The sequence below is a fragment of the Pimephales promelas genome, chromosome 15, assembly GCF_988280905.1.
Source record: "Pimephales promelas chromosome 15, fPimPro1.hap1.1, whole genome shotgun sequence".
Taxonomy (NCBI): domain Eukaryota; kingdom Metazoa; phylum Chordata; class Actinopteri; order Cypriniformes; family Leuciscidae; genus Pimephales; species Pimephales promelas.
The window spans coordinates 19,307,919-19,324,763 of NC_142783.1; the positions used below are offsets into that span (position 1 = coordinate 19,307,919).

Below are 16,845 nucleotides of genomic sequence, written 5' to 3' on the forward strand. Positions count from 1 at the left end.
TTTTTCGCCCGAAAATGAAAAAAAAAACGAAAGGGGTAACACTGTCGTTTTTTTCGGGTCGAATTTTTGAATTTTGATATCTCAGCTCTGGAAGGGTCTAGAGCCTCCATTTTTGCACTCAGGTCAAAGTCTCACAGCCCTCGATCATAATCCAGAGTTTTGAGAAGATTGGAGAAACTTAATTTTTCGCCCGAAAATGAAAAAAAACGAAAGGGGTAACACTGTGGTTTTTTATTTTCGGGTCGAAATTTTGAATTTTGATATCTCAGCCCTGGAAGGGTCTAGAGCCTCCATTTTTGCACTCAGGTGAAAGTCTCATGGCCCTCTCTCAGAATCCAGAGTTTTGAGAAGATTGGACAAACTTAATTTTTCGCCCGAAAATGAAAAAAAACGAAAGGGGTAACACTGTCGTTTTTTTTTCGGGTCGAAATTTTGAATTTTGATATCTCAGCTCTGGAAGGGTCTAGAGCCTCCATTTTTGCACTCAGGTCAAAGTCTCGTGGCCCTCTATCAGAATCCAGAGTTTTGAGAAGATTGGAGAAATGTAATTTTTCAGCCGAAAATGAAAAAAAACGAAAGGGGTAACACTGTCGTTTTTTTTTTTTTCGGGTCGAAATTTTGAATTTTGATATCTCAGCTCTGGAAGGGTCTAGAGCCTCCATTTTTGCACTTAGGTCAAAGTCTCACAGCCCTCGCTCATAATCCAGAGTTTTGAGAAGATTGGAGAAACTTAATTTTTCGCCCGAAAATGAAAAAAAACGAAAGGGGTAACACTGTTGTTTTTTTTCGGGTCGAAATTTTTAATTTTGATATCTCAGCTCTAGAAGGGTCTACAGCCTCCATTTTTGCACTCAGGTCAAAGTCTCGTTGCCCTCTATAATAATCCAGAGTTTTGAGAAGATTGGAGAAACTTAATTTTTCGCCCGAAAATGAAAAAAAAACGAAAGGGGTAACACTGTCGTTTTTTTTTCGGGTCGAAATTTTGAATTTTGATATCTCAGCTCTGGAAGGGTCTAGAGCCTCCATTTTTGCACTCAGGTGAAAGTCTCATGGCCCTCTATCAGAATCCAGAGTTTTGAGAAGATTGGAGAAACTTCATTTTTCGCCCGGAAATGAAAAAAAACGAAAGGGGTAACACTGTCGTTTTTTTTTCGGGTCGAAATTTTGAATTTTGATATCTCAGCTCTGGAAGGGTCTAGAGCCTCCATTTTTGCACTCACGTCAAAGTCTCGTGGCCCTCTATCAGAATCCAGAGTTTTGAGAAGATTGGAGAAACTTAATTTTTTGCCCGAAAATGAAAAAAAACGAAAGGGGTAACACTGTCGTTTTTTTTTTCGGGTCGAAATTTTGAATTTCGATATCTCAGCTCTGGAAGGGTCTAGAGCCTCCATTTTTGCACTCAGGTGAAAGTCTCACAGCCCTCTATCATAATCCAGAGTTTTGAGAAGATTGGAGAAACTTAATTTTTCGCCCGAAAATGAAAAAAAGCGAAAGGGGTAACACTGTCGTTTTTTTTTCGGGTCGAAATTTTGAATTTCGATATCTCAGCTCTGGAAGGGTCTAGAGCCTCCATTTTTGCACTCAGGTCAAAGTCTTGTGGCCCTCTATCATAATTCAGAGTTTTGAGAAGATTGGAGAAACTTAATTTTTCGCCCGAAATTGAAAAAAAACGAAAGGGGTAACACTGTCGTTTTTTTTTTCGGGTCGAAATTTTGAATTTTGATATCTCAGCTCTGGAAGGGTCTAGAGCCTCCATTTTTGCACTCAGGTGAAAGTCTCATGGCCCTCTATCAGAATCCAGAGTTTTGAGAAGATTGGAGAAACTTAAGTTTTCGCCCGAAAATGAAAACAAAAAACGAAAGGGGTAACACTGTCGGTTTTTTTTCGGGTCGAAATTTTGAATTTCGATATCTCAGCTCTGGAAGGGTCTAGAGCCTCCATTTTTGCACTCATGTGAAAGTCTCACAGCCCTCTATCATAATCCAGAGTTTTGAGAAGATTGGAGAAACTTAATTTTTCGCCCGAAAATGAAAAAAAAAACGAAAGGGGTAACACTGTCGTTTTTTTTTTCGGGTCGAAATTTTGAATTTTGATATCTCAGCTCTGGAAGGTTCTAGAGCCTCCATTTTTGCACTCAGGTGAAAGTCTCATGGCCCTCTATCAGAATCCAGAGTTTTGAGAAGATTGGAGAAACTTAATTTTTCGCCCGAAAATGAAAAAAAAAAACGAAAGGGGTAACACTGTCGTTTTTTTCGGGTCGAATTTTTGAATTTTGATATCTCAGCTCTGGAAGGGTCTAGAGCCTCCATTTTTGCACTCAGGTCAAAGTCTCACAGCCCTCGATCATAATCCAGAGTTTTGAGAAGATTGGAGAAACTTAATTTTTCGCCCGAAAATGAAAAAAAACGAAAGGGGTAACACTGTGGTTTTTTATTTTCGGGTCGAAATTTTGAATTTTGATATCTCAGCCCTGGAAGGGTCTAGAGCCTCCATTTTTGCACTCAGGTGAAAGTCTCATGGCCCTCTCTCAGAATCCAGAGTTTTGAGAAGATTGGACAAACTTAATTTTTCGCCCGAAAATGAAAAAAAACGAAAGGGGTAACACTGTCGTTTTTTTTTCGGGTCGAAATTTTGAATTTTGATATCTCAGCTCTGGAAGGGTCTAGAGCCTCCATTTTTGCACTCAGGTCAAAGTCTCGTGGCCCTCTATCAGAATCCAGAGTTTTGAGAAGATTGGAGAAATGTAATTTTTCAGCCGAAAATGAAAAAAAAGGAAAGGGGTAACACTGTCGTTTTTTTTTTTTCGGGTCGAAATTTTGAATTTTGATATCTCAGCTCTGGAAGGGTCTAGAGCCTCCATTTTTGCACTTAGGTCAAAGTCTCACAGCCCTCGCTCATAATCCAGAGTTTTGAGAAGATTGGAGAAACTTAATTTTTCGCCCGAAAATGAAAAAAAACGAAAGGGGTAACACTGTTGTTTTTTTTCGGGTCGAAATTTTTAATTTTGATATCTCAGCTCTAGAAGGGTCTAGAGCCTCCATTTTTGCACTCAGGTCAAAGTCTCGTTGCCCTCTATAATAATCCAGAGTTTTGAGAAGATTGGAGAAACTTAATTTTTCGCCCGAAAATGAAAAAAAAACGAAAGGGGTAACACTGTCGTTTTTTTTTCGGGTCGAAATTTTGAATTTTGATATCTCAGCTCTGGAAGGGTCTAGAGCCTCCATTTTTGCACTCAGGTGAAAGTCTCATGGCCCTCTATCAGAATCCAGAGTTTTGAGAAGATTGGAGAAACTTCATTTTTCGCCCGGAAATGAAAAAAAACGAAAGGGGTAACACTGTCGTTTTTTTTTCGGGTCGAAATTTTGAATTTTGATATCTCAGCTCTGGAAGGGTCTAGAGCCTCCATTTTTGCACTCACGTCAAAGTCTCGTGGCCCTCTATCAGAATCCAGAGTTTTGAGAAGATTGGAGAAACTTAATTTTTTGCCCGAAAATGAAAAAAAACGAAAGGGGTAACACTGTCGTTTTTTTTTTCGGGTCGAAATTTTGAATTTCGATATCTCAGCTCTGTAAGGGTCTAGAGCCTCCATTTTTGCACTCAGTTGAAAGTCTCACAGCCCTCTATCATAATCCAGAGTTTTGAGAAGATTGGAGAAACTTAATTTTTCGCCCGAAAATGAAAAAAAAAAACGAAAGGGGTAACACTGTCGTTTTTTTTTCGGGTCGAAATTTTGAATTTTGATATCTCAGCTCTGGAAGGGTCTAGAGCCTCCATTTTTGCACTCAGGTCAAAGTCTCACAGCCCTCGATCATAATCCAGAGTTTTGAGAAGATTGGAGAAACTTAATTTTTTCGACCGAAAATGAAAAAAAACGAAAGGGCTAACACTGTCATTTTTTTTTCGGGTCGAAATTTTGAATTTTGATATCTCAGCTCTGGAAGGGTCTAGAGCCTCCATTTTTGCACTCACGTCAAAGTCTCGTGGCCCTCTATCAGAATCCAGAGTTTTGAGAAGATTGGAGAAATTTAATTTTTCACCCGAAAATGAAAAAAAACGAAAGGGGTAACACTGTCGTTTTTTTTCGGGTCGAAATTTAGAATTTTGATATCTCAGCTCTGGAAGGGTCTAGAGCCTCCATTTTTGCACTCAGGTGAAAGTCTCATGGCCCTCTATCTGAATCCAGAGTTTTGAGAAGATTGGAGAAACTTAATTTTTCGCCCGAAAATGAAAAAAAGCGAAAGGGGTAACACTGTCGTTTTTTTTTTTCGGGTCGAAATTTTAAATTTTGATATCTCAGCTCTGGAAGGGTCTAGAGCCTCCATTTTTGCACTCAGGTCAAAGTCGCACAGCCCTCGATCATAATCCAGAGTTTTGAGAAGATTGGAGAAACTTAATTTTTCGTCCGAAAATGAAAAAAAACGAAAGGGGTAACACTGTCGTTTTTTGTTCGGGTCGAAATTTTGAATTTCGATATCTCAGCTCTGGAAGGGTCTAGAGCCTCCATTTTTTCACTCAGGTCAAAGTCTCGTGGCCCTTTATTAGAATCCTGAGTTTTGAGAAGATTGGAGAAACGTAATTTTTTGCCCGAAAATGAAAAAAAACGAAAGGGGTAACACTGTCGTTTTTTTTCGGGTCGAAATTTTTAATTTTCGATATCTCAGCTCTGGAAGGGTCTAGAGCCTCCATTTTTGCACTCAGGTGAAAGTCTCACAGCCCTCTATAATAATCCAGAGTTTTGAGAAGATTGGAGAAACTTAATTTTTCACCTGAAAATGAAAAAAAAACGAAAGGGGTAACACTGTCGTTTTTTTTTTTTTTTCGGGTCGAAATTTTGAATTTTGATATCTCAGCTCTGGAAGGGTCTAAAGCCTCCATTTTTGCACTCAGGTGAAAGTCTCATGGCCCTCTCTCAGAATCCAGAGTTTTGAGAAGATTGGAGAAACTTAATTTTTCGCCCGAAAATGAAAAAAAACGAAAGGGGTAACACTGTCGTTTTTTTTTGGGTCGAAATTTTGAATTTCGATATCTCAGCTCTGGAAGGGTCTAGAGCCTCCATTTTTACACTCAGGTCAAAGTCTCGTGGCCCTCTATCAGAATCCTGAGTTTTGAGAAGATTGGAGAAACTTAATTTTTTGCCCGAAAATGAAAAAAACCCAAAAGGGGTAACACTGTCGTTTTTTTTTTTCGGGTCGAAATTTTGAATTTTGATATCTCAGCTCTGGAAGGGTCTAGAGCCTCCATTTTTGCACTCAGGTCAAAGTCTCACAGCCCTCGCTCATGATCCAGAGTTTTGAGAAGATTGGAGAAACTTAATTTTTCGCCCGAAAATGAAAAAAAACGAAAGGGGTAACACTGTCGTTTTTTTTCGGGTCGAAATTTTGAATTTCGATATCTCAGCTCTGGAAGGGTCTAGAGCCTCCATTTTTGCACTCAGGTCAAAGTCTCGTGGCCCTCTATCATAATCCAGAGTTTTGAGAAGATTGGAGAAACTTAATTTTTCGCCCGAAAATGAAAAAAACGAAAGGGGTAACACTGTCGTTTTCTTGTTTAGGATATGGACGATCCTTTCACTGGATAAGACCCTATTCCTCAGCTGGGAGCGTGCACAGCCCTTTGAAGCTATTCAAAACCCTTTTAAACTGCATTGATTTGTTGCAACATGTTGCTTGAAGTCCATTATGTGGAGAAAAATCCTTAAAAGTTTTCCTCAAAAAAATTACATTTCTTTTCCACTGAAGAAAGAAAGACATGAATATATTGGATGGCACTGGGGTGAGTAAATTATCAGGAAATGTTCATTTTGAGTAGAACTAATCCTGTAAGTTAACTCAGAGATCATCTGACTGCAAACCGGAAATGTTTATAAGTTACCCGTTTTCCTGTTCGAACGCTATAACCCCTATATAGCATCGAACTAACTGGCTATTATACAAACAGCGTTGGCATTGGTTTACGTTCTTGATCAATTCGAAAAATAACGTCATAAAGTATATACATGAAAAATACATTTACAAAATTAGTACATATACAAATTCAGGTCCAAAATGTTTGTACGCGTTTGTCGTAGACAGGAAATAGCATAACTAATATAATGCATAGCTGGCATTTGATAAAACTGAAACATTAGGTCTGAAATTATACATGCAAATACATTTAAAATGATTAAGTCTTAGCCCACTTACAGGTTGTGGCCCAACAACTGCTGCCTCTGGTTTTAAAGTTGGAACTGCTTCATGTTTTAGTAACTTAACATTTTCTTGTTGAATCCGGTATTGAATTTGTGGAGATTCTGGAACCTGTCTTCCGTAAAATGCGCAGTACAGAGAGCTAAATTATGATTGTAATTTTCAGGAACATAATCAAACATAAATTGTATACATTGTTGACGAACTACAACGTCCACGGGAAGCCTGAACACAGAAGACCTGACAGCTGGATGAACATAACACACTTTCGAAATATGGCCATGCCCTTTTTTGCATATTCCGGAGGGAGGGTTGATGCAAATGTATGGGTTAGTGATGTCTAAAACCCAGCTCTAGTCCCAATCGAGTCGTTTTTGAAGGCATTAAACTTCCTGATTTTTAAAAGATGATATCTCTGCTTACACTGAACTTTCAGCGCTGCAACTTTGCCGATACTATTCATGCACCAACACCAACAGCAACATTACACACTATTTAAAATGAAAAAAGTGAAATCGCAATCAATTAGCCTTTGCTGCTTCAAGGAATTGAATTGAATCAAATCTTTTTATTGTCACTTAAAAATCAACAATTGTTACGGTACAAAACAAACACACTGAAATAAAACCAAAATACAGGTACATCATGGGGGACTTATAATTTTGCACCTTGTCAAATCGTCATTCAAAACTTCCTTGAAAGCAAGTCTTCATTCAAAAGTGGTGGCCTTTTCTTTACATTATTTAAAAAAATAAAATAATAATAATATTATGTATACATAATATATGATGGTTCTACAGCATATATCTCACTGACATATAAAATAATGACACTGGCATTTCAAATTTACAATAATATAAGATATAGTGTTGCCAGGGACCAGCCTGTTGAACAAATGTGGAGGATGACTCTGTTACCAGGTGCACACATAAACAGTACTTGAAGTCAAATAATCCAACACAGTCTTTCTGTTTTTATCTGGTTTTTGACTTTTTTTCATCAGCATATTATTGTATTTCTAAATGATTAACAATTAGAGATACATAACTTGCCGAGGGTATGTCTTAAAATCAAATGTGGCTAAAGTAAATACATTTCGAAATAAAGCCTTTCTCTAATGAAACTGGTGCCACCTTGGAATTGCATACATTAAAAGGAGATGATATGCAGGAGACCAAAAAAAAGTGGTTAAGTAGGAAAATAATGTGCAGACACTATTTAAAAGATTGCATTAAAGTGCATTTTCTCTTTGTTTTTAAGTCCTTGTCACTCCAGAAATAACAAAAGAAATCTTTGGATCTGTTTTTTTTTCCCCAATGGTTTTCATAGTAAGTGCAGTGAAAAGCACTATTCACACATTCTGCAGCCTTCAATCATGAATGTTCCCTAAACTATTGTATATATTAACAGGTTGGTGATATCATGTACAACACAGTGAGATCATTCATCTCAGACAGTAAAGTAACAATACAAGTGGTCTACAATAAAAGCATCTGTGTCCAGTAAACAATCTACAAAATATACTATTAGAAAACAATTTCTGCTATTAATTCAAGCCTCAAAAATGAGGCAGTCTTTATAAGCATCTAAGAAAACTTAATACACCCTCTCAAAAATAACAGGGTTCCTGGAAAACGTATAAAAATATATATCACATTGAAACAAAGAAAAAGGCACCATGAGAAGTCCCCTGGCAAAATGTCAGTCTAATCACCAGGAAAGAAAAGGAAGACGAGCTTCTACGTCCAACAGAATGTTAAGGCGAAGTTCAGTTTTAGACCTTGGAAATGTTGTTCAAGCCACAGAGGCTACTTTGTCACAATCAAGAATGTTGACGTCCTTTTCCGGGGGAGAATCTCCCTCCTCCGTCGTCCTGTTCCAGCAAGGCAGGGTGGCCAAAAATAGAAACAAACCAGACACTAAAACACAAGTGCCACTGAAGTAGAACGCCAGGTCATATGACTGAGTCCAGTCGAAGAACCAACCTATAAGAAAAGAAAATGGAGACAACATCAGTAAAAGAGCAGGGTTGTTTGAATGTTGTGAGATATCACTCCATTTGTGGAGCAAACAAGGGAAATCTAATTTTTTTATTCTTGAAAGCATTTGTCTTTATTTTTAACTGCACTGGAGTTGATAAGATGACTCTTCTTACCTACAACAGGTGGTCCAAGTGTGATTCCAAACCCTCCGAAGCACATGAGAATGCCATGAGCGTGACTGAGTCGTTCCATGCCCACTATCTTGGTAGTGATGTAGGATGTGATAGACCAATTTCCTGAGAAAAATCCCACCATGGCCGACAGAACTTGCAGACCCAGGTAGCTCTTAAAAACTGGGATGAGCAGCAGAGTCAAACCTGTGCCTGTCAGCGTCAGGGCGTACAGGTACAGGCTGTTCACCCATTGCATGTCTGCCAGCACACCCAAGACCAGCTTACCGATGCCTGTTGTCAAAGCAACGATTGAGACGAGGGGTATTAGTGCAATCCCATCAATAAGCCCCTCGCTTTGAGCTACGTCCTCCATGAAGAGAACAGGTGGGAACGCCCCAAAGCTGAACAAGAAGATGGCGATGCAGAAAGCCATGAAGACACGGTCCTGTAGGAGCTCTATAGTCTTGCACAGGTACCGTCTATAGGGACGCATCCACTTCTTAATGGCTCGTGATACTGTTGAACAGGACAATATCCCGCCATTTCTTTCCCCTTCACTTTCTTGCTGCTCTGTTGGTTCCATGGTGATCAACAGCTTCATGGCGGCTATGTTATTGGCTGAGCCGGGTGTGGTTTTGAGATCCAAGAAAGAGTCAATGATAATGGCAGTAGGTTTGGTGTAGAGTGGTTCTGGTTCCTCTGTATGCTGTAGCGCAGCTCTCTGTTTTAAGTAGTAACCGGGTAAGTTCATAGGTCGCATTGGCCCAGCACATGCCATCAGGTTGAGTGCCAGTGCTCCAATGATAAGCAGGCAACCCTCCAATCCAAACAACTCAATGAGCTCATTTTGGACTGTGGCGTAAATGAACCCGCCCGCACTTGTACCTGAGAAAGATGAAAAGAATCATGTGTCCCAATTTTGAAAAAATCAGTTTAAGGAAGAACATAAACATAGAGAATCTATTAAAACATGGTAATCAAATAAAATGTTTGTTTTTTGTTATCTGCGCCACGTTTAATGAAAGTTAAATAACCTAAATAAATATTGCATTTTTTTCATTAAATTTGCCAAAGCAAAAAATGCTTATGACAGGTAATCAATACAAACTAAGGTATCAATATAATATCATAATATAAAGGTTCTTGAGGATGTCCTCCCTACTATTGTTTTACCTCGTCAAATAGGGTTTATAATGTATTGCCAAATCTTTTTCAATTTCTGCCATTAACTTAATGCTAGAGTGGATTGGGAGTTCCTTGTCTTATTTTCAGAAAAATTTGGATTTAGTGCCATCTTTTTTTCTTGGATTAAATTATTTAGTGCTCCCTCCGCAGTAGTCCTAACTAATAGTCTGTACTCAGTCTAGACCATTTAATTTGTACTGTGGCACTCAGCAGAGCCGTCCTTTAAGCCCAACTTTGGCCCTACTGAACTTTAAGTTTTATGTTTGGGCAACAACATACGAAACACTGTATTGGTGGAACTAACACTTCTTGCCTAATAAAGATCATAGATCTAGATCATCCTGGTTGGATATGGAAATTCATGCTGATAAGCAAATCTCCCCTCCAGCACTAGACTACAACTAATTTCCAATATTCCTGCTGATTACCCAGAAATGAAACACTTGTTGAGGATTTGGAGCCAGTTGAGAAAATCATTTGGCTTTCAGGATTTCTCTCTTTTTAGCCCTATTGTGCGTAATCACCTTTTTCGCCCTCGATCTTGATGCAGGATGGATTAATTAAGGCCCGGTCCACACTACTGCATTTTCGTTTAAAAACGGAGACGATCTGCTACGTTTGCACCTCCCGTCCAGACTAAAATGCTGAAATGCTACAGCTCCGTTCTGTGTTTTGAATCTCCGGAGGGCGTTTTAGTAAAGACGGAAGAAAACGGAGGACTTTAGAAACGATGACGCAGAGGCTTACGCTCAGCTCTATGATTTGGTGTCATCAGTCATGCTGTGTCCTTCCCTGATTTGTCAGCCAGCATTTACACCGGCACGCGCATGCCCAGTGTTGGTGAATGGTCACGTGATCCGCGTTTTAAGTTGTTTTAATGTGGACGAAGATCAATTCTAATACGCAGATAAAATGCTGGTGTGGACGGAGATCGTATTCGTTTTAATTCTCCGTTTTTAAACGAAAACGCAGTAGTGTGGACGGGGCCTAAGAGTTGGTCTGATAAAGGGATACATGTTTCAAAGACTTATTTATTGACAATTAATTTTCTTCTTTTAGTTTGAACAGGGGATTGTTGAATCTGATTTGTGTTGAAAAATAATTTTAAAAAAATTTGAGAGAGAAAATATTATAACACATTCCATTCTATAGAGTGAAGTCACTTTGAAAAAGTGAATTTAAAGGCCAAACCTGTGGTAACAATACCCAGAGCTAGACCACGCCTCTTGTCAAAGTACTGGCAGGTTATGGTCAGTGTGGCAGCATAAACAAGTCCGCAGCCCATGCCTTAAACACAGAAACACCAATGTAACATTTCACAACTTTATTTACACATTTGCGGATTCTCTGTTACACATTTCTCTGTAACTATAAATTTAATGTCAATCTCAAAAGCCATAAATGATGCATACACACACACACACACACACACACACACACATACACACACCAATACAAACTAAAGGCCTTGTTGGCAATTATCTCAAATGAGGATAGGCTAGGCTGGATGGGTTTTTATTGCAGGTTTGGTTTTATTTGTTGGAAAAATAAATATAAAAATATAATTTGACACAAGAGGGCAGTATAGCCCTATTTATGGTTTTGTTAAACCGTGACATCTACACGTTTACCAAAGTGGACCAACGTGATTATTTCACATCTTGTCGTGATACCGGGTTGGGCACTTGAAGTTACAGGAGTTTCTTCCCGTTGCTAAGCAACGGAACTAGGTCTATTTAAAAGGTTATGGTTAACAAGGTTAACGCGGCTTACCGTCGATGTAATACGTTGTTTTAGCGTACCTTTTGCTCAAACGAGGAGCTGGACGCCGGAAAAATAGACATTTTTCTCGTTAAGCTGCTTCATTAAAAACGTGACATTTAGACGTTTTCTTCGGCGTGGATCAAGGCAAATGAATCCTTTTCACCTTGAAAATAATAAATGTTTTTTTGCATTATAAATAATAGACCATTTTTCAGTGATCGTCAATAGAACAAAATTACATTTTTCTTGGTTTAATGAAAACCAATAGGTCGTTATGGCAGAGGCGATTGCGTGTAGAATAGGTCAACACGGGTATTCCACCGGAGCGTTTTAACGCAAACGTGTAAGTTTCACGTTTGAGGGGGTTAAACCGTGACATCTACGCGTTTTCCAAAGTGGACCAACGTGATTATTTCACGTCTTGTCGTGATACGGGTTGGGCACTGAAGTTACAGGAGTTTCTTCCCATTGCTAAGCAACGGAACTAGGTCGAGTATTTAAAAGGTTATGGTTAACGGTTAACGTGGTTTAACGCCGATGTAATACGTTGTTTACGTTGCTGCTTCATTAAAAACTTGACATTTAGACGTTTTCTTCGGCACAGATCAAGGCAAATGAATCCTTTTCACCTTGAAAATAATAAATGTTTTTTGCATTTTAAATAATAGAACATTTCTCAGTGATCGTAGGCTAGCTGCTACATAAAACAAACAAAAAAATTTCTCGGTTTAATGAAAACCAACAGGTCGTTGGCAGAGGTGATTGCGTGTAGAATAGGTCAACACGGGTATCTCTCCACTGGAGCGTGTTAACGCAAACGTGTAAGTTTCACGTTTGAGGGGGTTCAACCGTGACATCTACACGTTTTCCAAAGTGGACCATTTAGGCTGCTTCATTAAAAACGTGACATTTAGACGTTTTGTTTCGGCGTGCATCGAGGCAAATGAATCCTGTTCACCTTGAAAATAATACTTTTTTTTTTTTTGTTGCATTTTTTGCATTTTAAACAATAGACCATTTCTCAGTGATCGTCAATAAAACAAAATCCCATTTTTCTCGGTTTAATGAAAACCAATAGGCTAAGTTTCAGTTTCAGTGCAAGTTTCACGTTTGAGGGAGTGAAACCGTGACATCTACACATTTTCCAAAGTGGACCAAAGTGATAATTTCACGTCTTGTCGGCTGGAGAAATGTTGTTTTGGCCACTTTGTTTGATATAATCACAAGAATTTAACGTAAGCAAGAAAGGGATTTGAACTTAGGTCTTCTTGATTAAAGCCCAACGCTTTATCAACTGAGCCACTCAGCCTGTTGAGTTCAAGGGTTTATTCTAGGGTGTAGGTAATGATGGAGTTGACGAGTCAATCAATAGTGCTAAATTTTATATAATTTCCTATATTATGTACTTCTGATTCAGGGGACAAAAGAGGTGAATATACCTAAACAACAGGATAAAAACACTCGTGTGACTGATCGGTTGATTGATAGATTGACTGGTCTATGTAAAACAACTCCACTGAACTGAATATGCAATGGTATTTGTGGGTAATACATTTCTGTGTGTTTGTGTGTATGCGTGTGTATAAGTGAGGGTAACGTGGTTTTAAATTATAAACTGTCAATGAAAAACAATTAAAAGCAACCCTGTCACAAACATTTTAACATATTCATCTGAAATATGCAAACTATTTAGCACTTACTGACAATCATGCACACAAACACATACAATCACTCTCTACTAATGCAGGGCATTCACACATTGATTCACATGTTCATACGAGATATGAAGATTTGAAGGTCAAACAAACAAACACATCTGTTTCTAAATACCAGTAAAGTACTATTTAATGAACACTAATGATGCTGTTATTTTCTTACCGACAACAATGCCATAAGAGAAGATGAGGAAAGAGACGCTCGGAGCAAAAGCGCTCAGCATCAGACCACCGGCCACCATCACACCGCTGAAGACGGTGACGGGCCGTGCACCGAAATTATCCACACAGACACTGCACACTGGGCCTATAGAGAAAGACACAGGAACAGCATCTTACTGAATGCAAACAACACAGAAGAATCTGATAAATTTGGACAATTTACCAAACAATGAAAAACCCATTGGAGTTAGGCTGCCTTCCACATAGACTTATGTAAAATGTAATTTAAACTTTCACTTTTAGTCTTTTTATTTGATCTTGAATTACTGCATGTAGTATTTTTGATAGAGTCAGATACAGCACCACAAATGCACATTATTTGTCCCCTCACAAACAAACAGCCCTTCTGTTCTATTAAGGTGTAAAGGTATAAGGTGACCCTCATTCCAACTGTCTTAACATATACTAAAATAGACACGGTCAAACTTCAGTGATGCAGAGAACATGTTTGTCTATCTATGATTAGAAATAACATCTGACGTAGTGAGTGGCTCCTAATATGGCCAAAATGCCTGGACTCGGAAGAGCATCTGGTGAGAACAGTGTGTGTTTGTGCCATCCAGACTAAATAATTTCCCCGTTTTTATTTTGATGGCTCATTAAGTTCTTTACTGTCTGGTATGGGAAACTTTATATCCCCTAACATCACTGCCAAATGCCCTCAAACACATTTAAGATTACTCAACACCAGCCATTACTCAACAATAATTTCAGACAAAGTAGAACTCTACATACTGACCAGCATTATCAGTACGAATGGACAACTCTAAAGCCGAATCAGAACCATCTAACCCATATTATATCAAACATAATGAGAAACTTAACTATATAATAGCCAATAGAACTAGTGGAGATGGCAAATATCTGCTCTGTTTTCTCCATGGAATTATCAGGAATTATTCAGATACTGTGTGCTGATGTGATGTGTGTGCTTCACAGGCTAGAAACAACTCTATTTTTCTGAATCAGCATAACCAGGGCACACAACAACATACTCCTGCTCTCAAATACACACCCATGTCCCTGCCAGTTCTGTCCAGTCATGATTCATGTCTTTCCTTGTCGTGACGATAGACTACACCGCTATGCCTGTAAACAAAACCTGACACCTCCAAAATATACAGACACATTTACACACACACATTCTGCCTGTGTAAACTTTTACTGTAGCTTATAAAAAAAGTTGAGAGAAGGATGCCTTTCTTGTCTTTCAGAAACGCACTGTTATTTCCTTTTTCTTTACGTTATAAGAGAGCTGTTAGTATTCCCATTAATCTCAGTCGTCGCAAACACTTCATTAACGGTTAAAGAACTGTATATGTTGCCTGCCCATTATAAAAGGCATAATTTGATAATCTGATTATGGCAAACCTAGACTCCTTGACCATATTTCTAAGTAAAGTTATTCAAGAAATTGTTATTCAGGAGGACTCATTGTCAATTTGACCCCTGCAACACAGACAGTAATGAATGACTGTAAACAAGTAGTTAATTACTCTGTCAGCGTGTCTTCTCGTGGAACATGAGCATTACAGAACTGAGTCAGCAGCATACTATGAGAATAAAGAGCAGTGCTGTATGGTTTAGTGTGTATGATTTCTATGTCCGATTATACAAGAAGCAGGTATATTAGCAAAGAGCAGTATAGTTTATCTCATTCACCTTGTTTTCTACTAAACATAGGCAAAGACCATTAAAACAAAATGTTTTTTACTTGTTTAAAGCATAAATCTAACAAAATGTAGAAAAAAACGAAATAATATTTACTAATAGGGTGAGGAAAAAAAGAAGTAAAACTTACATTACACAATTTGGCTTGCAAAGTTTTTTTTCTTGTTTTCTTTTTTTTATGTTGGAAACCCATTTGTGATCATGTGAATTACATACCCATAAGGGACTTTTTCTGTTTGCACATGCTGCTTTTTATTAGGAAACCTGTACTCTTTCTTTATCTCCCTCTCTCTCTCACACACACACACACACACACTGGTTTCCATATTTTATGGGGCCTTTTTATAGACATAATGCTTTTTAGACTCCAAACTGTATAGTATATCCCCTAACCCTACCCATCATAGGAAACTTTCCGCATTTTTACATTTAAAAAAAAATGCTCATGGGAACCAACAAAAATGGATGGTCCCCATAACATAAAGATTACCAGGTACACACACACAAGAGAAAAATGATCATTACTCACTGGTGATGAGCGCCATACCAGACACCATGGATCCGACCCAAGCCGTCATGCCTTTTCCTTCCTGGAAGGCACTGAGCCACTCTGGGTACAACACCCCAACGGACTGGGGTGATCCTGATGACAGGAACTGGGCCATGAAGGAGGCCACCACAATAATCCATCCCCATCCACCATCTAAAGCACCCTCACCCTTTACAGCACCCATCTCAGCACTGAGCTTATGCTGACTTCACTTGACTCAGGGGTCTGCAGAAAGAAGGGGTGAAACATGATAATACATCAAGCAGTGACAGCATATTATGACATGCCATAATTTATGCAAGCCTAATTTAAATATCATTTTTGCAGGAATGCTGTATGTAATTATATTTAATTAGAAATGCTCTATTTAATCTTGACACACAAATAACTATTTAGGTTTAACTTTAGCCTATATAAAAAGCTACAATGTGATTAAAATGAGTGAAATTGTTAATGCACCTATAATGTTCACTTTTGCATCAAATCATGATTGTTCCAGTGCGTGTTATTTGTTAACTCACACAAGAAGTGAAATAGCTGTGGCACTTACGACAGGTGGATGATGTTGCTCTTGCTTCCCGAGAGCGGTGTGCTGAACCGCTCGTGCCTGGTAGACCAGGCCGGTCTCACGAACTTCTCTGCTGAATACCTTCTCCAGATCAGTGACGCACGCCGCCTAGATTTAAACGCTTCTGGACACAGGCCACACCTCGAATGAGGCACCACTGAGCGGGCTGCCTTCTTATTCCCCTGTTTACTTTTATTTACGTCCATAACATAGATGGCATCCCACAGTCGCGAGGAGAACTGGTGTCGTTTGGAGCGCGTGGATGCATCTTTTTCTTCATCGCGCGCAGAACGGTGCAACGGAAGCGAGCTGAAGTTTCTCATTTTCTCTGCATGCGCTTTTCAATCCTGTGAAATAAAAGAACCGGTTTGAAGCTGTTTTCACCGGTCAGACTTGTGAAATCAAATGGATCAACTGTGCGATCAACTGGAAAGAAGAGCGTCCATCTCTGTTGCGTTTGCATTCTATTAGTATTTTATATTGCGTCCTAGGAAAACTGTACTGTTACAATTTAATAGAAAATAATAATTAATCATAATACCTTTATGATTATTATTATTAAAAAAATGATAAAAAATTATTATTGATATAGCATAGCATCAAAATGATTAAACTATGTTTTCTATGCTGAAAGTGAAAGTTTATGACTTATATAACTGAGACTCTGTGGACATAATATGACATAAATTTACTGTACAGTTTATACATATTCTGCAATTTTCATATGACAAAAAAAAACGTTTATAGGCTATATAGCCTAAAGGACACCTTTTTTGAGCAGGCTAAATATTTGGACATTTGAAATCAAGGTTATGTCTAATGAACAAATG

The 16,845-nt window shown here is 38.5% G+C and overlaps 1 protein-coding gene across 1 annotated transcript; it reads right to left on the reverse strand.

The window, feature by feature from the left end:
- Positions 1-7,834: 7,834 nt before the first annotated feature.
- On the reverse strand, positions 7,835-16,116 carry slc16a9a (solute carrier family 16 member 9a). The gene is made up of 6 exons (XM_039670342.2): positions 15,998-16,116; positions 15,427-15,672; positions 13,168-13,311; positions 10,717-10,812; positions 8,341-9,225; positions 7,835-8,170 (listed from the first exon to the last, which is right to left on the reverse strand). The coding sequence occupies exons 2-6, from the start codon at positions 15,629-15,631 to the stop codon at positions 7,980-7,982; spliced, it is 1,521 nt and encodes a 506-aa protein (XP_039526276.2). The 5' UTR covers positions 15,632-15,672; positions 15,998-16,116; the 3' UTR covers positions 7,835-7,979.
- Positions 16,117-16,845: the final 729 nt, after the last annotated feature.

Coding starts and splice junctions, on each gene's coding strand:
- slc16a9a (XM_039670342.2), bottom strand. CDS start 15,631: ATGGGTGCTGTAAAGGGTGAGGGTGCTTTAGATGGTGGATGGGGATGG. Junction 13,312..15,426: donor TGGTATGGCGCTCATCACCA/GTGAGTAATGAT, acceptor CTTTCTCTATAG/GCCCAGTGTGCAGTGTCTGT. Junction 8,171..8,340: donor ACTTGGACCACCTGTTGTAG/GTAAGAAGAGTC, acceptor CTTTTCTTATAG/GTTGGTTCTTCGACTGGACT.